Genomic DNA, 26135 nt, shown 5'->3' with positions numbered 1-26135 from the left:
TTGGTGTCACATACCCACTCACATTCCATTGGCAACAACACGTATATGGCTAAGTTTGGAGTTAAGGAGGCACAAGAGCATTACAGCTCTGGTACGAAGGCACACTGAGTGATAGCAATGGGCAAGGATATTCGGTCCCCTGATAAGAAACAAAGGAGTAAATAATTGCAAACAATTATAAAATAATAATGAGTAATAAAATAATAATGACTAATAATAGTAAATAATAAATGAATAAAAATAGATATATAACTAAGTGATAAATGAATAAAATCTACCATAGTCATCATCACAGGTACAAAGGAAACATTGCAACATATTGAATCAGTGATACAGAATACCTAATAGGGAACATTCACTCCAAGAATTTGGAAGAAAGTAACAGAGATGAAAGCAATAGAAGATGATAGAAATGAAGGAGCAAATGTGAAGAACTAACATGGATAATTGGTTTTCCTGATAAATAGATCAGAATTTATCAAACAGAAAGGAAAGAAAATCTGAGAAGGTATCTTTCCTGAGCTAAAGAAAAACTCCAATTATATAGATCAAGAAAAGCATCCTATAAGAGAGATTAATGAAAAAAATCTTGTAAGTTAGTCTAGCCTAGTGCTTGGTACATGAAAGTCTCAATCAGTATATATTAGAGGAAAAAACACATAAGCAAATGGATCCTGGTAAAATTTTCAAGTTTTAAAGAACAAATTAAAAATTCTGAAGTCTAGAAACCAACCAAAGAAATAAAAAATGAAACTTAACAAGGCACCAAACTGAGATTGCAATTCTCAGATATGTAGTGGTTCAGGAAGCATGCCACCTATACATTGCTTTTGAAGAAAAATGTTCAAGATCTACTTTAATTATTCAAGGGACAAATTATAAAAGGAAAGAGGAAAGGGGAGGGGGAGAAGGAGTGCAAGGAGATCTTAAAAATGTGGGAGTCATGCCATCCAAGTGCCAGCGATAAGCACTAAAATCAATTAAAGTCAGAGTTAAGTCTGAATGATTTAGCTATATGGTTACAAAACAATGCAAAGTCAATAATTTGACAAATCTCTAAGAAACTTCTGCATGCCAGGCAATTTTCTAAGTATCAGAGATGAAGCAGAGAATAAAAAATAGAAGTATATGCTCCATGGAACTTAACATCCCACAGAAGGAGAAGATAAAGACATAGGAAATATATATCAGGCAGTGGAAAAGCAGGTGTGTGGGGCACAGAGTACTGCAATTGTGGGAGAAGAAGAGTTTCTACTTTATACATGGTGATCAGGAAATCCCTCTCACAAAACAGTTGAGCAAAAACTTGAAGGAAAAGATGGAGGCATTGGTGAAGATATCTAGAGGAAAACTGTTCCAGAGAGAAGGCACAGCAGGTGCAAAGGCCCTGACATAGGAGCAAGTTTAATGGGCTTGAAGAACAAAATAAGGGAAATGTGGCTGAGTGAGTAAAGGTCGAAGTAGAAGGAGCTGAGGTTAGAGAGTAACTAGGGGTCAAATCATGCAGGACCCTGTGGGTTGTGGCAGCTTTTATGATGACTCTTACTGGTACTCATGCCCTTGTTCAACTGCCTGTCTTTGGGTGTGGGCAGGAACCAGTTACTCATTCCTAGCAAACAGAATATGTGGTACATGGCATAGAGTATCTCTTCCAAGACTAAGTAACCAAACAACAACAACAACAACAAACTCTGGCTTCCGTCTTGCTCACCCTCTCTTGTTTGTTCGGAGGAAAGTCACTAACACATTGTGAGTTGACCTGTGGAGACAGGCACATGGCAAGGGAGGTCGCTGACCAACAACCAGTGAGGACTGAATGCTCCTAAGCTTCTCAGGAGTGAATGTGGAAGCATTTACTCTGTTTGTTGAGCCTTCAGATGAGACCACAGCCCCAACAACATTTTCACTGCAGCCCCATGAGAGACCATGAGACAGCACTTGGATTGTAGCCTTTGTAAGAGACCCCAAGCCCGAGGACCCAGCTAAACTTCACCCAGATACCTGACTCACAGAAACTGTGAGATAATGAATGTTTGCTGTTTGGATTCCATAATGTGGAAGTTATAGGTAACCTTGAGGAGAAGCACTTCACTGTGGATGAAACCTGTCTGGGGTGGGTTCTGGAGAGAATGAGGGAGGGGGGGATGTGGGAAGATCATACAGCATAATGGAGCAAGAAATGCATGACACAAAATAATTCAATAACAAAAATAATTTTGGCTTAAAAACCTGACTAAACCAGCACAAATCTGGAAGTTGGTAGGAGTAGGTCAGTGAAGAAAAAGCATAGAAAATGACCACAAACTGTGGATTAATTCCAATTTTTTTTGGTTTTTTGTTTTTTGTTTATTTTTTGTTTAAAGACAATTGTATACCCCCATCTGCCTCAGCCTGTTCACATATAATTTGGTCTCGAAGTAGGAATGACAATTAGATGCTGATCCTGGTCTCACGCAGAACTTTTCATCCAGAATAGAACCCAGGAGCTCGTGGTGGTCACAGGCTTTGGGAGGCCATGGCAATTCCAAACCTTTGATCAGCACTGTCCCTTTCCCACCACCACCTGGCCAAAGCATTTTCCATGAGTAGGAGAGTCCTCACACTGACTGTCAGAGCATTTATGCTCCTGCTGCGGACTCTGTTGATGCCTATCCCTCTCTTCCAGGAGGGGAGATTCACGTCAGCTCATTTATCCTCTGTGGGCACTTCACTTAGCATGAGTCACATATATTCTAGTCTTAAATAAGATCAAGATCCCAACAAGGTCAGGAGATTTGCCTGGATAAAGGCAGCTAAATAAATCCCCAAATCTCTCATGAGCCATGTTGGGAAAAAAACAAAAACAAACCCATAAACTGTTTTCCACCAAAGCATGTGAGGGCATTTCCAATGCTCTACCAAGTATTATGCTGATTACACTGTTCAGAGGTTTACAAACTAGAGTGAAGATTAAGTAAATCACTGTCTTGACTGACAACGAGAGCATATATTTTTAGAAAGCTTAGGATCTTTGATTGGGATTTCTGTGTAACCACATATACAAAAACATTAGGCACAACAGATAGGCACCTTCTGACACATGAAGCTCTGTCTTCAACATTTACTTAATAGCTTCTGATTTAAATAGCCACTTCGTTTTGATAAGATAAAAAGATGGTGAAATTAGTGAGTGAACAAATTAGTGTTTTATGTTGTTGTTGTTTTTTTTAAATAGATTGTGACATATTTTCACCTAAAGCAGGAATGGCAATATTTTTCCATAAAGGGTCAGGTAGTAAATATTCTCGGCTTTGTAGTCCATATGGTCTGTATCCAACTACTGAGCTCTGCCATTTTAACAGGAAGGAGTATATAAACAATAAGTACTTCAATATGTATTTCAAAAAAATGTTGTTTACAAAAACAGCTGGTAGATATCAAAGTACTTATATCCAGAATATGTAAAGAACTCATATCTCAACAATAAAAAGATACATAATGTAATTGAAACATGGGTAACGGATCTGAAAAGACATTCCTCCAATGAAGAAATACAAGTAGCACAGGAAAAGATGCTCAACATAATTAGTTATTAGGGAAATGCAAATCACTTCGCACCCACTAGGATGGCTAAAATAGAGAAGACAGATAATAGCAAGTGTTGGTAAAGATGTGGAAAAATTGGAACCCTCATACATTGCTGATGGGACTGTAAAATGTAAAATGCAGCCACTTTGGAAAACGGCTTGATAGTTTTTCAAAATATCAAACATAGAGGGACCATATGACACCAAAATTCCACTCTTAGGTGTCTACTACCCAAGAGAAATGGAAATCTATAACAACACAAAAACTCGTATATGAATGCTCATATCAACATTGTTAATAATAGCTAAAAAATGGGAACCCGAAATCCATCAACCGATGAATGGATAAACAAAACAGTGTATGTACAAACAATGGAATATCATTTGGCAGTAAAGAAACAAAGTATTGACCTACACTACAATATGGATTGACCTTGAAAACATTTAGCTAAGTAAAAGAAGCTGATCACACAAGGCCATATACTGTGTGTTTCCATTTATCTGCAATGTCCAGATTAGGCAAATCCATAGAGACAAAAAGTAAATTTGTGGTATCCGATGGCTGGGGTAGGGAATAGGATATCAAGAATGAGAGTTTGTGTGTACAAGGGGTTCTTTCTGGGATGTTGAAATCGTTCTAAAATTATTTATGTATTTATTTATTTGAGAGAGCACAAGAGGGGGAGAAACAGAGGGAAAGGGAGAGAGAATCTGAAGCAGACACTGCACTGAGTGTGAAGTCCAACATGGGGTTCCATCTCCTGACGGTGAGATCATGACCTGAGCTGAAACCAAGAGTCAGACGCTTAACCAACTGAGCCACCCAGGCGCCCAGAAATTGTTCTAATTTAAAATTAGATTGTGGTGATGGTTGCACAACACTGTGAATACACTAAAGTCCAATAAACTGTACAGTTTGCATGGGTGAATTTTATAGTATGTGAAATATATCTCAATAAAACTGTAAGACAACAAAACAAAATTGGCTGCAGCCCAGATTTGGTCCCATGGGCCATAATGGGCCAGCCTCTGTTCTAGGGCATAGGCGCCTGAACGTGTGCATTTCAAAGTTTTGTGAAACATATCAAGATACCGTAATGGCATCTCCTATGCAAGTGTTCACAGAGAACAGCACGTGACAATAAGCACTGGAGGGTGAGTCGTTCTAACCATCGTCGTTCTAACAACCGAAGCAATAACAATGATAATTTAGCAGCTACTCATGATCGAGCAGTCACCATAAGCATTTGCCAAGCACTGGATCCATATTTATAAACGAATTTATTTCTCTCGACAGGAACCAGAGGGGTCCCCTAAAGCCAGACAGAACGTGGGTGTAAGTCATTCTCCATTATTGGTAAATTCCTCTCCTTTTCTGTGATGATGAAATGAATCTCCCTTTTTAAAAACTAGGCTGTTTTAGAAATCCAACTGAAGACCCATCGACCTCATTTTACAAGAAAGGCAAAATGGCCCTGGGCTCACTGCCAAACCCTTGGTTCACATTGGCTTTAATGCCCAAATCACGCCATGACCTTGAAAAGAGGGGTCTCAACTTGCCGATTCAGAGCGCACAAGCCGGGCGTGAGGGCCCGTTACTTGAAAATCCTGCCACCGATTTTGATTTTTGGGTGGAGGACATGCTGGAGCTTTTGATAAGGTTTATAAAAGGACAGTGACTCTTGGCAGTGAGTATCCTGGGGAGTTAGCACACAGGATCCAGTTTCTCAAAATGCTGGGCTATTTTTATTCCTGGAGCAGGAATCCTTACCGTGCCCCCATCCCTGCCTACGGTGGTATGCGGAGCAGCTGTTCTATGTGGCGACTTGAAATGCAGTATAATTGGCAGCTCCACCATTAACCCATTTCTATGACGTTTGCTGTTGTCAGTCATCCCGGCTTAGCCCTCCTGTCGCCCCTGCATTGCTCTCTTTGTCAGCTTAAAGAAGAGAAAACCAAATGCCAAACACATAAAAAGCCTTACCTCATAGCTGACGTTTAGAACGAAGACCTGCCTGGGGTGCCCCAGCTCTCCCTGGGTCATCTGCCCACCTGCCTGTCAGCCCTGCTTGAAGATCCTACTAAATACCCCTGAAACCTGAGATCCTGGTCTGTGTCTCCCAGTACCCACCTGGAATGTGGCTACAACATGTATGAGGGAACTCATTCAAGATTCTTGGAGAAACTCGTTCGGTCTGCCTGGAATGCCCTTCCCGCAGATCTTGGCATGATGGCTGCATCTCACCATTTAGAACTCTGCTCCTGTCAGGCCTTCCCTGACCTGCCCCACTCCCCAGTCTGGAGAAGCATGGCCCCCGCCGCACAGCCAAACATACATGTGTGGAGATGAGCACGCGTCCCTGCCTTTGCCACTGCCAACATCATCTCATGTCTTCATCTTGGCCTGTTTTCTCTTCTTTTCTTCTTAAGGTTCTTAAAATTTATTCATTTGAGAGAGAGTGAGGGCACAAGCAGTGGGGAGGGGCAGAGGGAGAGGGAGAGGGAGAGGCAAACTCCCCACTGAGCAGGGAGACCGATGCGGGACTCGATCCCAGGACCCTGGGATCATGACCTGAGCAGAAGGCAGAAGCTTTACCCACTGAGCCACCAGGTGCCCGATCCCGGTCTATTATTTATAGAGCATTTACTACTCTGGGCCCCCCCCTCCTCCTCCCTCCTTTTCTCCCATTCATGCAATACGTGTCTGTTGTCTGTATCTCCCACACAAACAGAACTCGCCGTGGGCAGCATCTTGGTCTTACTCAGTGTTTTCAGGGAGTGCTGTGGCATTTGGGTGGAAGGATTCTTCACTGGGAGGCTGTCACCCCAGCCTCCAGGGACGACGGCATGTCAACAGTGCCCTCTTATTGTATCAACCAACAATCCCCCCAGACGCCGACCTCGAGGGTGCTTGTTCCCAGCTCTACCCCCAGCACTATGTCCACAGTACGTGAGAGATACACATTCATTGAATAACCTACTTACAAAATGAAGAAATGGTAAAGATCTTTTTATAAATGAGCCTATAAGAGAAAACATTTTGAATTTGAATTTGAATTTGAAAGAGCTACAAATTGAAGTTTGCCTGTCATTTCTCAAGCTCTCCCCTACTGACACTTGGGGCCAGGTAATTCTTTACCATTGTCAGGGGCTGTCCTGTGTCTTATAGAATGTTCCACGGCATCCCTGACCTCTATCCACTAGATGCCAGTAGCATCCCCCTCTTGGCCGGTTGGGACAAAAATGTTTCTACCTGCTATCAAATGTCCCCTGGGTGGGAGGGGATTGCCCCTGATTGAGATCTGATGGGTAAGTATTCATTTCTGTGAAGACGAAACCCTCCTTGCTCAGACCTGGCAAACTAGAAGTTTAGTGACGCAGACCTAACACGTAATTCCTGCCATAGTAGTTAACTCATATACCCCACATATGTGAAATGCTGCCAGAGGAATATTATTAACCTGATTATTTGCCTATAGCATCTTGCCAAACGTTATTCACCCATTTTCAATGAAGAGTTCCTATTAAATAGTACACTCAGTTTAAATATCACATACCTGACAATGGCTAGTGGCCCACAATGTTCATCTCTTTCCTAAGTAGCTGGATAAAATGAGATCTTCTGTCCTAACATCAATCATTCTCGTTCATTGTACTGCCTAGAATTATGCAAATGAGACCACATCATCCCATTTTCAAATCCCCCCCAATGAATGGAATTAAAGTGTCTTGTTTTGTTTTTTAACGTGTTTCTTGCAAAGAAACAGACTGGCAGATCAGAGCTCCCCCCAATGCACTAAAAATAATTAAATCTTAGGCTTTACATAGGTGAATTTTTAGTATGTAAGTCACACCTCAAAAAAATCTGTTTTAAAAAACTTTCTGTAGGAAAACAATGCCTCTATGGTCTCTTACCTGCTTTTTTCCCCCCCCTGCTGTTGATCAGATTAGCTATTCTAAGCATCACTTCAATAATCAAACCTCAGAAAAGACATTTACTGATGTAGAGATAACTACTGGGCTGGCACAGCTGCCATTAGGAGGGGGCACTAACTGGCTTTTCTATTCCTTAAAATATCCATAGTGGCCTGTATCAGATTACTAGAGCATGGATTGGAGTTGTAGCTGCTGACCGCACCTCTTAGAGTTTTCGTCAAATACTGTGTTCCCTTTGTCTGGACAGCACAATTTGCACTGATGTACCTACATACGACAGGGGAAAATGAAGCCCGTCTTCCTTGAGTTATTTATTCTGCCACTATTTTTGACAAATTTACCACATGTCAACCTTTGTGCTTAGCACTGGGAATATAAAGATAATTGGGACCGTCCTTGCCTTTGGAGAGATTTTAAATTTTATTTAAGAAATCAAACTGGAACACTTGAAGAAGAGCTTCTAGATTTTGATATGCTCAAATGTACATTGTAAGGCAAACGCAATAAAAAAATCAGAATTTATTATCTGTTATTTTAAAAATCTCGAAATCTGAACTTCTTTAGAGAAAACTGAGATGCTGTATTGTGTATTTGACAGAGCGAGTCCAGAAGGAGAACAGGGGGCTAGGACAAACCATCCAAGTAGGGGAGAAGTTCCCTGCACAGTTCCACCTTCCCTGGTGATTCAGTTCTTCCCTCTGTGCATTTCTTTTCTCTCCATGTCATTTCCATCCTTGCATGGTAGAAGCAGGGTCCGTGACTATGGTCAATAGGGCCCAGTCTCCCCATTAAGAGCAGAGTAGAGAATTAACACCATGATCTACGTAATTTATGGAACTCAAGTCAATAATAACTAAGCGAGGGCAAAACAGGTTTTTATAAATTCAATTCATTTTCTAGAATTCTTATTGAGGATCACTCCACTATGCCCCAGGTACTCTACAGGGCTCTGTTCTGAGCAACAGGAGAGGAAAAGAACAAAGTCTTTGACCTTCAAGACCTTCTAGATAATTGTCCAGCTTTTCTATTCACCTGCTCTGTGTGGACATGGCTTTAAAAATAACTATTTTACGGTGTGTAGGGGAAGGAGGGAATGTCATCGTGGAGCCTGGTTGTTACTGGAGTATATTTAGAGTGCCTGGTAAAAGAAGGGGGGGGGGTCAGGAAATAGATAGTGAATAAATGAGTGAATGAATATGCTGCCTACTTGAAGATCAAAATGGATATATTTATACTTCTTCATATTCCAGTATTTTATTTGTTTTCTCATTTTATCCCCAAATCAAGCCAGAGTAAGGTGAGGGAGGTAATGATCCAAATCTTACTTTAGATAGACCTTCAGAGACCCAAGACCGCACATTTAGCTAGTGACAGAGGGAGTGACAAACCTATGTGGACTTTACAGTCCGAGATTTGCACTCCTAACAACAACAGAAAAATGGATGAGGGGCCTGACATGCACAGAAGGCTCCAGGGCTCTGGAAAGACTTGGGAGGCCAAAGAGAAAGTCCTACCACTTCTTCCTTTGCAGTGGGAAAGCAATTAAGAAAATTCAGCACACTAGTGGCAGCTGGAAAGTTGGCAGGTCCCTCAAGAGAAGGACTGTAAGCAATGTCATAGGCCAAGAAGATGGATGGGACCCATTTATGCACCAAGGCTGACGCACAAATGGAATCCTGCCCAGTTTGACTGCCCTTTCTTCAAAGATGTCATTGACAGATGAGTATCTAAATGTTTTTGTTTAAAAAAGACAACAAGAAAAAAAAAAGAACGAAAGGAAAAAAAAAGAGAATAAAGCAAAAACAAAACAAAACAAAGCAAGAAACTCTTTCTTTCCCAAACAGACACACATAGCCAATGAACATGAGAACACCAGATCAGGCCTGAGAGCAGCACAGCCTTTCAAAGTCATCCTTGATCGTTATTTGCAAAGTTGTACACCTTTCCTTCCAGAGACATTTCAATTTAACACAAGGATTTCATTGAAACCCCAAATTACTGCCAGTTGGCTGTGTTCCATCTGCTGTTGGAGGCACCCTGGTGGGGGACAGGCCTGCTCACATATTCATTTTCACTTGCCAAAACAAGGCTTCTTCCCCAATTAAAATGACCTTTTTTATTTTAGAGTAGTAAACAATGTCTACTTAACTTGAGGAAAATACACAGAAGAAAGTTACCGAAGCTAATCACACAGTGACATGATGGGTGAGTCAGAGTCAACGCAATTTGTGGGGAGAGCTGGAGCGGCCGCTCTGCTTTTGAAGACACAAGGGTCCTCTCGAGGTCATTGCCTTCATGGTGCCTCATCCCTGGCGGCCTTCAAGAGCAGACTGATCAAATCTGTTTCACTTATATCTACCAAACACACTCTTTTGAAGAGTTTTGAAAGGTAAGTACTAAATACAGTTCCTCATATAACCTTCTTTGTCTTGCTCTGTAATTATCTTCTGAAGATGGGGACCAGTTGATCCACACTAAGTAGCAGTAAACAGGAGGAGGTCTCTTCCACCCACTCACGGTTGGCCAAACCATGTCTCATGACCTGCCTGTGGTCTCTGGCCAGCCGTGTCACTCCACAGCAGACCAGTATAGATCAGCAAACCATTTGGAAAACTCACATTCTCCTCCACACTGGATACACGGTACCCAGGCTGAGTCCACATTTCACCCACACTCAGCTCAACAGGCATTTACAAAATAATAGGCATTTGGAAACATTTCAGCTTGGTTTGCAAGCTTGGTCAGGGGTGGCTGGGACGGGCACAGTGATCTTACGGCCGACACAGAACAGCCTTCGTGATGACTGAATGAGAAACCTAAGGAAAATGGTTTTCAGAAAATTCCAAACAGATGGACAGTTGCTTTGGTCAGACCATGTCTTTGACAGCTGCTGCTGGAGTGGCCCCACTCCAAGGAGATAACATGCCTGCAGAACTAGCTGGCAGGGTAACGCTAGGGGTAAGGAAGGCTGACCTCCTTTGAGCAAAAGTAAGCCCTACTGAGTTAAATGATCCCATCTCCTACTTTCTTCAAGGAACATGAGATGCTAGGTGACAAAATTCGTAGACAGCTGCCGTGAATCCTCGGTGTCCTTATCTCCTGGCTGATTAGTTAAGGTCTGCCTAGTTCAAGGGGATCTACAGCTCAGAAACATAAGACAGCGTTCCTTGCCATAACCAACAAGCCAAGAATAGCCAGGGCAATGCTCCCCAGATCTTTCAATCCCTGCTAATACAATTATTATGTATAGGCTAAGTCAGAAATTAAGTGGGGAAAGGAGACCAGTGTTTCCCAGCCGGAGAACAACCACTTCAAACACGTCTGCTCCATTTTCATTCCTTCCCACAAATATTCACAGTGTGCAAAGACACAACAGTTGATGTTCAAAGTCCACCTACCGTACAACTTATTGAGGGAGGCTGCCTGGAACCAGAACAATTCCCTTTGGTAAATCTAACCAATATCAGGATGGTGCTTGCAGGGTCTTGCCCATCCATCAACCAATGGCTCCAAAAATAACAGAAATAGACGATGTGCCAGACAGACTTATAGACTCCATTTTTGTCAGCAGCTGTCCCCCAAGGAACACTTGTGGCAGTTTCAGACCCTTTAGGCCAAATACCAGCAATGAAAGGCCCCCACTACCACAGATAACTACCGCCACCCTTGAGACAGAGAGATGGCAAAATCCAGAGACAGGATTTCTTGGACAATTCAAGACTCTCCATCATGAAATGTTTTGGCTTTCTCCTGGTCCCAAATCTGGCATCTGCAGATACATCTAACTCTAATTCCTCAGCAGGATAAGAGGGGTGGAAAATCTCAGGCTGTCCACAGAAGGCACATTTCAGCTCGTGTGCGCCCAAAACAAACCCACGCTTTCCTAGAATGCCCACTGTTATCCCAATGATGCAGCGGTGGGAGATCTGGAGCTTACTTTAAATGAGCATGCTGCCTACATTCAAGAAATTCTCCTCTGCGTGTACAGACAGTTTCTTACCGGCTCAGGGTTTAAGAAGAAGAGTACTGGGAAAGATTTCTGTTGTTACGTCCAATATAACCAGCTGTCAGAATCTTTAATTGGCGAAGATGACACTAAGCTAAGGAAGAAGTAATTTTTAATTTTCTTTTCCTTTCAAAACTTACTTTGTGAAGCACAAACATGCCGCAGAGAAGTAGCTGATTGGCCAGATGAATGGATGCCATGCTTATTTATATTAATTGATTAAAATCCATCCTTTACCTGCCACCACAGGAGATTTCCGTTCATCCAGGAGCTGGATGGAGGTACTCGCTGTCACCACGTTGCTTTTGTTGACTATTCCTGAAAGAAGAGAAACCATCAGAACAAAAATACAGGGAGTTATGCACACAGGTTAAGAGAATAATTGTACTGGCCTACAGTCACCGATTCAGCAGCTGGTGCTGGTGCTGGTGCTTGGTTCCCAGAACCCAGAGTACGCCAACTCTGCGAGGCCATAGGTGCTGTGTGGATAGTCCTTTCAGTTGAAGGAATCAGTGCACTAGTTCTCACCACCACACTAGGTTGGGGGGAGTCCAAGCTCTTCACATCAAAATTATTAAGCACCATTGGAGGGAACACCTCTTTTTGTGATTTGTGGTTACTAATTACAGCGTTTACTCGTGTCAGCGATCATATTTACATTGCCTCTCTGAATACAGCCATGGAGAGCTACATGAGATAAGGTTTTGAAATTGTTTCACACATTGGGAATTACAGCTGTGATTTGTTGGTTATGACTTCACTGATTTATAAAATTCTAATTTCAAGCCCAGTTTTTCTTCGCAAAACCATTGTAATCAGGGATAGACTCAGAATGCAATCCTCCCTCCAAACTCTAATTAATGCGGTAACAATATGGCACTACTATTAAGAGATTCTCAATTACTAACAGTGATTCCAATACCCATGAATTAAAAGACACTGAGCAGAAGTTTCAAACCCCTTAGGTTAATAATTGTTAGTACAGTGCTTGCCTTATAAAAGGTGTTCAAGGAATGGAATCCAGTTGAATTGGGAAACAGGGAGAAGGCAGACCTGAATCTGAATACATTTATGACCGAAGCAATTGAGAATTTTCTCCTGGCTCAAGTCTAAGCAGTAACAAAGACCAGTTTCTTTTCCAATGTGTACCGGTAATCAATACACGGTAGAAAAAATGAGGGAGAGCCCCACCACCACACTCGAACTTGGTGATGTTGAACAGCTTAGCCGAATCCAAAGGGAGAATGAAATCTCCTAAGATATTAAGTCATCCTTAACTTGACCATGAACAAGGTAAATTCCTTTTCATTATAGGATTTCATTGAAAGTTCAGTGAAAACCCCACGTGCCAAAAACCAATTCTACAACAGTCTCAATTAACCAGAATCTGTTTTTTTTTTTTTTCAGACATAAGTCTTTGTAGGGAAAATGGTGAAGAGTCACAAAGCAAACCTACACAAGGGCCGATCGCTCACAACTTTTACTTCCCACTTCTCTTTTTCCCTGTCTGGCTTGGAGCAAGATTCATCCTGTCAGAAAAGGATAACTTGATGCTTCCAGTCCTAATCTAGCAAGCCAAGTTCTATTTTTTTCTTAGAAGATCAAGAAAGAGAAAGTATTGTGACACCGCATGATAAAAAGAAGACATGGATAGGTTTGCAGCTGGATGAGAATCATTGTCTCTCAGTCGATATTTTGGGCAATAAAGTGTTATATAAACAAACATAAAGACCTCTAGTCACCTGGACATCCGTACATGAGAACACATATGTGTATGTGTGTGGGCACAGAGGAGTAGACTCCAAGAATCTCAGTTCTGAAAAGAAACTAAGTGATAATCTCTAAAATTCCACCTGCTCAGAGAATTTCTACAATAATATCTGACCTTTCCTTGAATGGCTTCATTAATGACCCTCTTCCTAATGAGCCCACTCACCTAATTATTAGACAACTCTTGTCAATATGTCTCCTGCAAATTTTGAAAGTGCTCTTTCTGAAGATGTCTTCATCCATGGAAATGAGCAATGCTAAGAATCAGGGAGGGGGCTTTGACACCAAGCATTAGAGAACCTCCATTAGGGTTGATTTAGAAAAGCTTGCAAAACACTAAGCTGAGAGGCTCTAAGATAAAGCATAAGTATAGTCCGCACTGTCCAGAGCAATCCAAGCTTATGGAACTAGGTCTTATTCACCTCTGAAGTTGCTACGATGCATAGTCAGAGTCTTACATAAAATGGGCACCAAAAAATATCAGCTATGTGAGACAAGAAAAAGCCAAGGGCAATTAAAAACTGTTTTCAGTTTGTTTTGCTTCTAAACCTGGCTGAAATAAGATGGTGTTCAGTTCTTTGTCGGAGGGAGGTAACTAATTATTTTTGTAATATAAAATCTTAGGACTTGAAAAATCACTGGCTATGTGTTTTCCTTGGTCACTGTAACCTTCTGTCAGGAGAGCACAAGGCTACACAATATCTTAGCCTTCACTCCTGCATGTGGTTTGAATCCGTTTAGTTTCTGATAGGGGAATTGTGGGCCTCCAAAATAGTGTGACTCACTGAAAGTTCTGGCAAAGACATTATGCCTGCCTTAATTTTCTCTAAGTGGGGCCATGACAACATTAAAAAAAAAAAAATCTACTGAGAAGTTTGTATTCAAATTCCACACAGTAAAAAATACCAGTCCTGCTTCCTGAAATGCTCCTTGCACACTTAAGTTAAGCAAAAGCTTCATTTTACTTGGGGCCTTTATACTTATGGAACAGGTCGATGGTTCATTGCTTGGCCAATATTCAGCATTGGCTCTTAAGACAGAACTTGCCTCTCTTCAGCATTCAGACGGCTTGCCTACACTCTGCATGCAACACCTGGGTCAGCAGGACCAGACAGACAGACTCCCACCTCCAACAAGGATACCCACCTGTGCTGAATGGGATGGAGTAGACGAAACTCCCAGGAATCTGCTCAGCAGCTCTTCGGTACCAGAGAGGGAAATGGTCTGCATTAAAAATGTTCTCCTTGTCTCCAGCTTTCAGGAAGTCCCTTGAAATGGAAAGGAATAGGAACACGTCAAAAACCTGCAAATAATCCAATTTAAAAATGAGCAATGTATCTGAATAGACAGTTTTCCAAAAAAGACATAGAAATGGCCAGCGGGTACATGAAAAGATGTTCAACATCGCTAGTCGTCAGGGACATGCAAATCAAAAGCACAGTGAGATGTCACCTCACACCTGTTAGGATGGCTACCATCAAAGAAACAAGAGACAGCAAGTGTTGGCGAGGGTGTGGAGAAAAGGGAACCCTCTAGCCCCGCTGGTGGGAATGGAAATTGGAGCAGCCACTGTGGGAAACAGTATGGCGGATCCTCAAAAAATTAAAAATAAGACTACCATCTGATCCAGCCATTCCACTGCTGGGCATATATGCAAAGGAAATGAGAATACTAACTCAAAACGATATTTGCTCTTATCGCAGCATTATTTACAACAGCCAAGATGGGGAGACAGCCTAAGTGTCCACAGATGGGCAGATGGAAAGAGAAATGCTGGTATCTATACACACAATGGAATATTATTCAGCCATGAAAATGGAAAGTTCTACCATTTTCAACAACATGGATGGAACTTGGAAGAATTTAGTGAAATAATTAGACACAGAAAGACAAATACTGTATGATCTCACTTACATGCAGAAGCTGAACACACAGAAACAAAAACAAACAAACAAACAAACACAAAAAAACACCACCAAACTCAGAAAAAGAGATCAGACTTGTGGCCACCAGAGGCAGGGAGTGGGGGCAAGGGGACTCGGAAGAAGGTGGTGAGAAGGTACAAGGTTCCAGGGATAGGGTGGGTCAGTCCTGAGGCTGTCATGTGCCACACGGGGGCGGCAGCTGACACTGCTGCAGGACCCACAGTCAAGCCGTGAGGAGACTAAATCCTAAGAGTTCTCATCACAAGGAGGATTCTTCTCCTGTTCTTTTTATTGTATCTATATGAGATGAGAGACGTTAAGTCACCTACTGTGGTAATCATCTCACTGTATATGTAACCCAAACCATCATGCCGCACACCTGAAAATGAGGGAGGGGAAGGGGGAGGAGGAGGAATAGAGGAGGGAGGGAGGGGAGGATGTGGAGGGGGAAGAGAAGGAAGGGGGGGGGCAGGAGGAGGATCCTGGCACCACTCAGCAAGGAAAAGCCAGATACCAGTGCCACCCACCTTTGTTGGGTAAAAATGGTGTTGGCTTCCAGAACCCCAGCCTGCCTTTCCCAGTGCAGAGAAAACCTGTATAACACTGTGCACCCCAGATTACTCAAATATTCTGTAGAACTCCAGCAGGCAGACTCCCAGTGGGAGAAATGATTTTTCCTAGTACATCTAGTGAACTGATTATCTTAGCATCTAAAGCAAGCAAACAAACAAAACTTCCAGAAATCATATCCGAAGACAAAGGAAGTCAGAAAGCTCTGTCTTGCCTTACAATTCACACATGATCACATACCCTTGGGAAGACCAACTTATTAAGTAGATTTTTACTCTTCTTAGGGAAAGTGTAACAGAGGTAGCAGTTGGCCATGTAGAGAGCCTTGCTCCCTTCCTTCCTCCCTGACCTACTCTCCAGACAACAGGACGGCTCTGGCCCTCTCTGTAAATCCCTCACCCTGCCCAGCCTCCCACCCACTGCCCACAGTGCTTCTCTCTACCCCGAAGCCTACATGCATTCTCTTCCCCATCTCTTCCTTTCAAAATCATATCCTACCTACCACACAAATGCACAGAGACATGAGCCAGCCCCTGCCCCATACTGGGGCCCACAGCCGTGGTCTGTCACACAGCCTTCTTCCTTGGCCTCTTCTGCACTATGTCATGTCCCTGTCCCAAGCCTCCTGGGGTCTATGAGGAAAGGAGCTTTTGTTCCCGTTTTGGTTCCTGCCACAGAGCCTTACGCCTCCTGAAGTTCCAATGAGGGTTTGCTGGCTTCACTTAACTCCAAAGAATCATGTTTACTCTCTAGCGCCCGAGTGCCTCATCTTGGCTGATGCAGCAGGACGCAGGGGAGGAAGCAACTGCCCGGCTAGTCCACGGTCTGCAGAGGGCTTGCAGGAAGGGAGAGCAATCAGGGGACAATGTGTATGCAGGGAAAAGGTCACTCATTGAACCAGAGATGGCACCATTTCTATCCAGCAGTTTGCAGCGTGGAGTTAGATCACACAGACGATGGAGAGAAATACTCAAATATTCTACATTGTTATAGCATGATTGAATGTACATGCTAAGTCACAATTAGGTAGTTCTTAGAAATTACTTGAACGGCCTTCTAATTCGGGAAAGCATTCTGTAGTCTTAGGGTGTGGCCAACCAGTGATCCCTTGATCTCTTCGTAAGATGCAAAGCTCACTCCTAGAGGAAACCCATACCATTGAAGGCCACCCTTAAAGTTCTTAGGGAAATACGCCACCTTTTAACTTACACTACTATGTCCTAATTCCTCTCTAAGGGCAGAGACCTTATTTTTCTTGACGTTTCCAGGGCCTGGCACTCATCAGGCCTTCATCGTTGCTTCATGATCATAATAAGTCAAATCTTGTATTCTGATGCAATCTCCTCAAGTATTCAAAGCCGTGTGCTCTATCTTTTCTAAACAGTATTTCTCAATTCTTTCACATTTCCTCATCCATGTGGCCATGATCACACGTAAAGGCTCTCTGCTGTCATCCAGAAGGCCAACCGTGGAGTCATGAGTGGGACCGGGGTGGCACACAGACCTCTGAGTTATTCAGAGTGCAGGCGCACGGAGTCCCAGGCTTGGGGTCACGGACAAGCTCCTCCTGGCACTGATCTATTCAGGGGTAATAAGGGCTCACAAATACTGAAATGTAACTTTCTGGATTTTCTGTTTTCTTTAGACAGCAGATTCTTCATAAACCTGACTGGGACAGGTGTGTGAAGGAGACTCTGCTGCCCAGCCGGAGGTGGAAGGGACAGCTGCCCCTCACACTGCGCCCCGGCACAACCATGCATTTTCCCTTGTGATGGTCCTGTTCAGTGGTGGGATGCACATAACCACGGGGGAGAGGCACCTTCCTCATTCAGCAGTTAACGGTGCTGCGGGGGGCCCTTTTCCAGTCCTGGAAGGTGGGATCATAGCTTAGACCGACGGGGACATTTGAGGAGAGCAGGTGATAGGCTCAGATCACTGCATCACTGAGTGCCCAGCGCCTGCTGCCCGGGACCAGACCGGGCTCGCCCCTGGCACGCAAGCGGGAGCCTCCGTTGCCTGGTCTCCGCTGGCGTGGGCGTGAGTAGCAGAGGGTCTGGTTGCCGGGGAAAACTTGTGGGTTCCTGACAACTACCAAGTGGTGATTCAGAAGCAAGCAGCCAGAGAGAGCAGATCGTACAGCATCTCTGAAAATGTTCTTCAGGAAGACAGATCTTTCTGGGGAAGATGAAAGCCTGTTTCTGGATACGAGGGGCTGTTGTGGTGTTGGGCTAGGTTTTAGGCACTGCTGGATGACCTTGGGTGAGTTACTCGGGTCAGTCACTGAGTCTCTGAGCCCCACTTATACTCATCTACAAGATGGGACGAATAAAGTTACACTTACCAGGATTCTATCAGAGTTCTATAACACGGTATGTAAACGGAAAATGGCTCCCACACATACATGGGGTTCTTAGCGCTCAGGAGCTTCTTTGGTTCTTAGACCCAGACCTCTGGGGGGAGCAGAACCACCCTGCAGAAGCTGACACTGCTGTTCCTGGATGTGTGCTACACATGCTCCAAGAGGCCAGGCTGAAGGTGCAGATTCACGGCTGACGTGGCAGGTACAGAGGCCATGAACTAGAATCAGTGTTTTTCTAAAAGCAGGTGGTGGTGATGGGAGATGGAATAGCCGTGTAGGAGGCTGACGCTCATACATATTCTTGAGTCCTCGTCCCAGCACCCTGCACTCTTCCTTGTACGCCTTCTTTGAAAACACAGAAAATCAAAAGGCTTTCTAGCCCTGGCTAAGAGTGTATCTGAATAGTTGGTCTTAACAAATGCCATTTGCCATTTGGGTGGCACAGTTGGTTAACTGTCCAACTCTTGATTTTGGCTCAGTTCATGATCTTAGGGTTGTGAGATGACCCCAGTGGCGGGTGGGCTCCTTGCTCAGTCGGGAGTCTGCTTGAGATTCTCTCTCTCTCTCTCACACTGTGTTCCCCACCAGAGCTGGCACTCTCTCTCTCTCTCAAATAAATCTTTAAAAAAAAAAAAGTGCCATTTGCTTGAACGCGGTAGGTACAAGACCCTAAGACAACAGAACTCAATTCTATTGAGTTTCCACATGAATATACATGAATATATAGAGGCACGATATGCCACAAAATGCCTCCACGTGAATCAATGGTATAAGTTTCTTGAAGACAGAAGAATCATCTCATCCATCCAGATATCCAATGGCTACTCACTCTGGGTCACAGTAGTGTCACAGGGAGCAGAGCTAACATATATCTGCAGATATTTTTAGCTTCTCAACATGGTTTTACATCCATAGGTTTTTGGATCCTCACAAGAACCCAGGGAGATCACCACAGCCATTTCTCAGATGCAAACCAGTGGGCCGGGCCAGGTGCTCCCCCAGCTGTCCTGAGTGTGACCTATAGGACACACTACAAGGTGCACTGTTTTGTTGTTGTGATTGTTCTTCTGGTTTGTCTGTTTTAATCTCAAGACAAACAACAGCCTTTCTCTTGAGCACGAGAAAGTCATTTCTGTGTCTCCTTCTATCTCTCTAGGTCCCAAAAGGGGAAGGTAATATATATCTTGACACTTCTAGTCTTTCTAGGAACTTGCCCTCTGAAAAAACAATTGGGCAGGGTAAAAGGGCTGAAGAGGGCTTATGAAAAAGCAAGTCACAACTGTAGCCAACTTCCTAAATGACAAATTTGAGATGCTGAGAAACAGTCCTTGAGTGGGAATTAAAAGCCAGGTCACAAACCATCTAAAAATCTATTGATATCCCATTTACCAGACTTGGTTTCATATCATATGGTTGGAGGTGGGGCCTCATCTAAGAGGCAAGAGCACGGCTGAACGTGGCTTGCTGGGACAGGGGTATCTCCTCCTTGGGTCTCCATGGGGCCAACCCCTTTCAGACTGGTGGCCAGCCTGTGGCTTGGTTATTCACCCCTAAGTATCCGTAGGTCAGGGTGTGTGAGGTCCTACGGTAACGTCTGAACCCTCCCACACATACTTGGTGAACTTTCTGAATCTCAGACTAGATTTATCCCTGTCCTAAAAATGCCTCTTACTTCAGAGAAAAAAACAAAACAAAACAAAACCCAAACTGAGAAACATTAACGGGGTCAGAAAAGACTTCCCAGGCTCCCTCCAGCTCTGCTCCAACACCAGTTTGAAGCGGTAAGACCCTATTGCTCTACGAAGACACAGAGGCTGAGCAGTGGTTTCAAGGGCCTCTGGGTACTGGACTCGGGGACGCCCTGCCCACTGTCCATCTGGGTCTCTTTGGAAGCACAAGGCAACATTGTCAAACCCAAGTACCACCAGCCTGCCCACTGTGGGGTGTGGGGCTCTGCAGGCCCTCAGGCTCAGCGCAGAGGCACCGAGGTTTATTAAAGCATACACAAACAAATAAACAACAGACTTGAAACACTGATTCTTGGACAGGCAGGAATTCCTCTGCAGAGCTGCGGAGCAGCTGAATGCCCTGGAGCCATTCGTCAGGCGTCCTCCTTCTGGCTGCTCCCCCAGCAGCCGCACCATCGCCAGATTCTGCAATGACTCACCAGCGCGGGAGAGGACTCCAGGACGGTGGACAGAGGCCAGCAAGCGTGAAGAACAAAGGGTTGTGGAAAGGCCAACAGGCAGGTGAACACACACGCTGGGGCCCCCGTGGTAGAACAGAGGGGAACAATGTCAGCAGGCCCGGGGTGGCCTGAATTTCATTTCTACCGGTCGTAGAATCAAGAAACTCAAGCATCCCTTTGAATTTCCCTTTCCAGGGGCTCCCGGGGCCCCGGCAGAGGAGCCTTCCTACTTACTGATTGGTGAGCTGTTCAGCCCCAACAAACAGGTTGATCCTCGAGAGGCCAGTACGAGTGCCGAGGAAGGCAACCTCCACGCCCTTGTCAGAATTCCTGAAACACAGCAGCAGACAACAGGGGGATGCTTTCAGACAGTAAGCAGATAATGGCTTTTGCATTTTAAGACTCATGGAATGTTTTATGAAATAGCAGTTTTGAAACCTGAAGTTTTAAAAGAAATTATAGAAACACACACACACACACACACACACACACACACACACACACACACAGATGCATGCAGGCACCAAACACAGAATGCAAACTCACCCCTTCCGAAAGTTCTGTGGTAATTCTTGCAAGAAAAACTAAGAACTCCATTGAGTTCTGAGAACTCCAAAGCACCATGAGAGAATGCACCCCCATGCTAAATAAACACACCTTATCCCAGGGTTCTGGGTGCAAATTCAGAAGAGCAGACTGGAATGGGAATGACGTGTAGGAGAGGAAGAAAATCCTTAGAGGTAGCTTTTCGCACTGACCTACCAAATCCATTCTTATTAGTGGAATCCGTCATTACTGACAACAGCAACTGAGCCACTGAATCAAGCCTGCAGTGTCCTACAGCCTACAAATGTGTGGGACTTGAATTCTACACCATTTGAAGTCACCATCTTATAACTTCTACCAGAGCATAGGCCTTCTTCTTACTGCCATCCCCAAAGAGATGAGTAAAAAAAAAATGGTTTCTTCAAATGGCCCTGCAGAATAGCATGCACAGGACCCCTAAGAATGGCCTTGGCAAAGAAAACTTATCTTAAAATTCACTGCAGGTATTTTTTTCATCTTTCAAGGCAAATTTTATGTTCGAGCATGTTCAGGATATTCACAATGCCTATCTCTTCACAAAAAGCCAGTGGTCTTTCTCCACAAATATGTAATCTCATTTCTACAATAAAAATATGAAGAAAATACTGTTTCTTGAATTTGCTTCCCTTCCCTGAATGCTAGTAGCAATTTGATTCAAAGCACTATCGTTGTCATCTTCAATATAAGATAATTTGGTTACTTGATCTTTGATGGTCATCAAACTGGCCAATACTACCTTTAAGTATTTAAGGGGTGAATAAAAACCAACACTATGCATTTGTTTCTGCTTGCAGCCTACCCAAATGGGAAAGCCAGGCTGCCCAATCAGTTACAGATGTGGACTACAAAGCAAGCTACCATTTTGGAAATCTTTAGCATGTGTTAGGAGTGAATCAGCAATCTTTGCACAGGATTTTGAGTTTCACGAGAGCTTAAAAGAAACATTTCCACATCCACCAGACAATGCAATTGCAGGATAGGTTCTGACTCTTCCCCAACCTTCCCAGGGAATAAGAACCCTATAGGTAAGCAGTCCAAGGACATCCCCAAGTATAATGAGAGTGGTAATCTCTCTTTGGGGTTCCAGACTCCTGGATCAAACTGCCTACCTTCCATCTCCACTTGGGAGACTTGAGCTCGAAACATCTAGAAGAGAACTCTGGACATGCCTGGACATCCCAAACCTGGTCTTCTTTCTTTGTCTCCTGTCCTAGGAAATGACACCACTGTCTATACAGGCATTTGTGTTGTAAACCTGAGAATGATCCTTGACAGCTCAGCCGTCCTCCCCCCACTCAGCAGACCCATCATCAAATCCGGGGCTGGGGTGGGGTCTCACTTTTGAAGCATGCCACAAGAGGATCTTTTCTCTCGTGCCACTGCCTTGGTCCAAGTGGCAAATACCTTGGAATGCTGTAGGAGACTTTATTATTGTTCTTACACCATGAAACTCTATTCTTCACACAGCAGAAGGATATTCTTTAAAAATGCAAATATGATCATATCCATCTTAAAATCTTAAAATGTTCTTCTTAAAATTGTTCAATGACTTTCTAATACTCATAGTACAGAATCCAAAATCCCTCACCTGACTCCCAAGGGCCCGAGTCATCTGGCTCCTCTACAGCCTCATCTCCCAACATCTTCCACTCTACCTTCTATGTTTCATATTTCTATGTTTGGCCTTCTTTAAATTCCTCAAATGTGTCAAATACTATTGTACCTCAGGACCTTTGCATATGCTGTTCCATTTTCCGTAGAGCTCCCTAACCCCTGAAGTAGCTTCTGCCCAGAAAAACCTTCTGTCTTCTATCTCCACTCTAGGTCTTGTCACACTCTACAAGTCCTTACACTTCTTTCGAAGTAGTTATCACAATTCTTTTTTTTTTTTTTAAAGATTTTATTTATTTATTTATTTGACAGAGATAGAGACAGCCAGTGAGGAGGGAACACAAGCAGGGGGAGTGGGAGAGGAAGAAGCAGGCTTATAGCAGAGGAGCCTGATGTGGGGCTCGATCCCACAACGCCGGGATCACGCCCTGAGCCGAAGGCAGATGCTTAACCGCTGTGCCACCCAGGCTCCCCAGTTATCATAATTCTTAATAATCTGGCACAATACACACCACAGATACCATGATGGCAAGGACTATGTCTGATTGAGTTAGTTCCATTTCACCAACACCTAGTCCAGTGCACAGCACATAATAGACACGCAATCAGTATCTGATGAGTGAATGAATGAATGAATGAATGAATGAAAATGAGAACGGAATGAATGATAGATAGGAAAGAAAAGAATATACAAAAGGGAAGGTGAAGGAAGGAATGGAGCTAATAAAGAACAGAAAAGGAAAGAGAACCAAATAATGTATGGCATGCAGGTATAAGGGGAAAGGAATGTTTTTGCTTCCTATTTTTAATCTTTAATAACCTACTTAAGTTAGTAAAATAATAATATTAAGAAGCTGCTGAAGCCTTCGACAACAACGACCATTGCCCAGCCCCCTCTCTGCATCCTCCACTCCAGAAATAAAACCACAGGGTTATAGCCTGACACCCTCATGAAACGAAGCTCTCACCTCCCCGTCCTACTTGCAACCCAGCCTGGCCCAGATCCCAAGTCCCCTCCAGACTGTGAACAAAGGCAGCCATGGCAGAGCAAGAAGCTAAGCGCTCCTTCTGCCTGCCGCTCCCTCGGAAGTGCCCCCCACCTCAGCACACCAAATTTCATGTAACGCTAAAACTCAAATTATATGTCAAACCCAGGAGCTTGCCACCCAAGCCCGAGCCGCTAATCTACTCGAGCTCTTGTGGTCTGGAGCTTTGGGGAAAATTAAAGCACTTTAACACCAAGCTCCTAAAACAGTTTAGTTCTTTAAACCATAACCATATTTCGGACGGCTTGTGGGGAAATGACCATGAAAGGGGGACACGTGCAACCACTTACTCAGATTTGTTGAGGGCGAGACTGGTCCAATAGGCTTCGATGGGAGCGCTCACCACGGCATCAAATAGGACTTCTTGAATCAATTCTTTGTCACCTATTGGGAGGGGCAGACTTGAGGAGATGGCTGTGGCTGGCGTCCCGGTGGGAGCACAAGAGGTGCTCGCCTCACTCACTTCCTAGTAACTGCAGGCTACTTTCTCCCACAGTGTATCACTTTATTCATTTACCTCCCACCAGCCGAAAATACGGAACAGTTCTGACACCTGATATGCCAGCGACACAGGGGCCCCCAAAGCGTTCGAGTGAGATGATGGCAAACGGAGAGTCTCATGTGTGTCCCTCTTCAGTTTTCTGTTTTCTCTTCTCATCGACTAGTTCCTACCACAGACCAGCCTGCCTTAGAAATGTGCTCTGTTCATCCCCACTTCTGTCCTCTGTCATAATCTGCAATTCTTCAGGGCCCTGCTCCACGTCGTTTGTAAGAAGGGGAGGGACGTCATAACTATACACCCTCGGGACTCTTTATTTTGTGATTCTCTCCATTTAGAAGGTTTTGATTTTATGTTTTATTTTTCCAATTTAAAGTGGGAAATCTGTCCCTATCCTAAGGGACTCTTGAGGGATCTCTGGGGAAGAGGCTAAGGAGTCAGGGGGATATCGTGAGTCCAGCAGAAGCATCTTGGAGCCCTCCAGTCACTCTGCAGAGGGGCCCATTAATTATCACCTATGGTCAGCCAGTCCTCCCCTTGGCTGGTGGCCCACAAGGTGGTGGCACTTTGCTATAGAAGCAAACACTGGAAACGAGCTATCATCAGGGGGACAATGGATACACTGAGACATAGTTATGTAGTGGGGTACTGTGTAGTGAGTCTAATAAATGCATTAGAGGTAAATGATCAACACACGTAAATCTCAAAATGTAATGAGTGAAACGCAAGTTGTAGAGCAATACACATGTTATACCATAGATAATATAGAATACCATATATGAATGTTAATATGCAAAATAATGAAAATAATGGTACATTCTGTTTACAGACACCTATAGAGAGAGAGTAATAATATAGATCCCTGGAAGGTGAGGACCCAATTCGGGGTCGGGGTGATTCTTTTTGGGAGGCAAATGGGACTGCACAGGGGGACTGAGGGGCTTCAACATTATCTGTAATGTTTCATACCTTGAAAAGTACCTAAAGGCAATATGGCAAAATATTAAGATTTGATAAAGCTGGATGATAAATATACATTTTTTATATTATCTGTATACCTTTGTTTTTTCCATATGCCATTCAGACAGTCAAAGGAAATGAAAAACTAGGCTTATGTGATGTTCATCTGATCTTTTCTCTATCAGAGCCTATGCCAAAAAGTCAATCCATTCCATGGAGATGCAGTTAGAAGCTAGACGAACCTCCTTCCATCTCACACAGGGCTGCTGTGGGGATTCTGTGAGACGATATGCGTACAGGACTGTCCACGCGGCTGAGTAAGGGGTTACCTGCTGGGGGTGGGGGCAGCTCCTGTGCTCAGTGCTGGTGGATCTGTCCTTGCCCAGACTAGAGACGGGAACACATGTACCAGTCCAGGGACTGCTCCTGCACTTGGTGAGTGAGCATCAGGCCCGCTGCTCCCTCCCTGACCCCTCTGCACCAGCCATGGGCCATTCCTGACTCAGCGAGCTCCCTCGGTGGGCCCTGGGTAGGAGGACAGGCAGCAGCACGTAACCACGTGAGGCAACACGTCACAGTGATGATCCCGCTCCAGAGAGAACCAGACCTAGAGTATGGCCTGTGACGAGACAAGTCCTATTTCCTGCCCTTGTCTCTCATTTGTAAAATAAGGGAGCAGATATTCACAGTCCCTTCCCAGTGGTAACGTTTCCATGCTACTCAGATGCTTGACTTCAATGGTCCGGTAGAGGGACAAATCTGATGTGAAGGGTTAGACTGGGATTGGGGGTTCTGCGTGATTTTCAGTAGCCCACGCCCTTCTTCCTGTTCCTACAGGAAGTAGACATTCAGCTGGATTTGATGGTACTGATAATCTCTGGTGGAGCAAAGCCTCCCCTGCAAGCTGAGGGGAAGTGTGGTTTTGAGTTCACCCCCTGCCCCCACGGCCGCACACAGGACGCGTTGAAAGCACACTCACATTGGAGCAGGGGTTCTTTGCCTTTGAGGTAGAGCTTAATAGCTTCTAGCTGAGATAGATGGCGGTGCTCCGGGTGTAGGTCAGTGTTGCAGTAGGACCTAAGAGCATGACAGGGGCCAAAACAAGAACATGTGA

The 26135-nt window shown here is 44.1% G+C and overlaps 1 protein-coding gene across 1 annotated transcript in view; it reads right to left on the bottom strand.

The window, feature by feature from the left end:
- Positions 1 to 26135, bottom strand: part of CACNA2D3 (calcium voltage-gated channel auxiliary subunit alpha2delta 3) — a 488288-nt gene that overhangs the window by 137717 nt on the left and 324436 nt on the right. The window contains exons 19-23 of the mRNA XM_034658484.1: positions 26001 to 26098; positions 23853 to 23946; positions 20555 to 20650; positions 14425 to 14546; positions 11746 to 11826 (exon numbers count right to left, since the gene is read on the bottom strand). Of these exons, the coding sequence (XP_034514375.1) occupies positions 11746 to 11826; positions 14425 to 14546; positions 20555 to 20650; positions 23853 to 23946; positions 26001 to 26098 (491 nt within the window). The remainder of the gene's footprint in view (positions 1 to 11745; positions 11827 to 14424; positions 14547 to 20554; positions 20651 to 23852; positions 23947 to 26000; positions 26099 to 26135) is intronic.

This window comes from Ailuropoda melanoleuca, chromosome 4, assembly GCF_002007445.2.
Source record: "Ailuropoda melanoleuca isolate Jingjing chromosome 4, ASM200744v2, whole genome shotgun sequence".
In the NCBI taxonomy this organism is placed as follows: Eukaryota; Metazoa; Chordata; class Mammalia; order Carnivora; family Ursidae; genus Ailuropoda; species Ailuropoda melanoleuca.
Note: the sequence above shows the minus strand (reverse complement) of the source record. Positions and strands in the feature narration are given on the sequence as shown.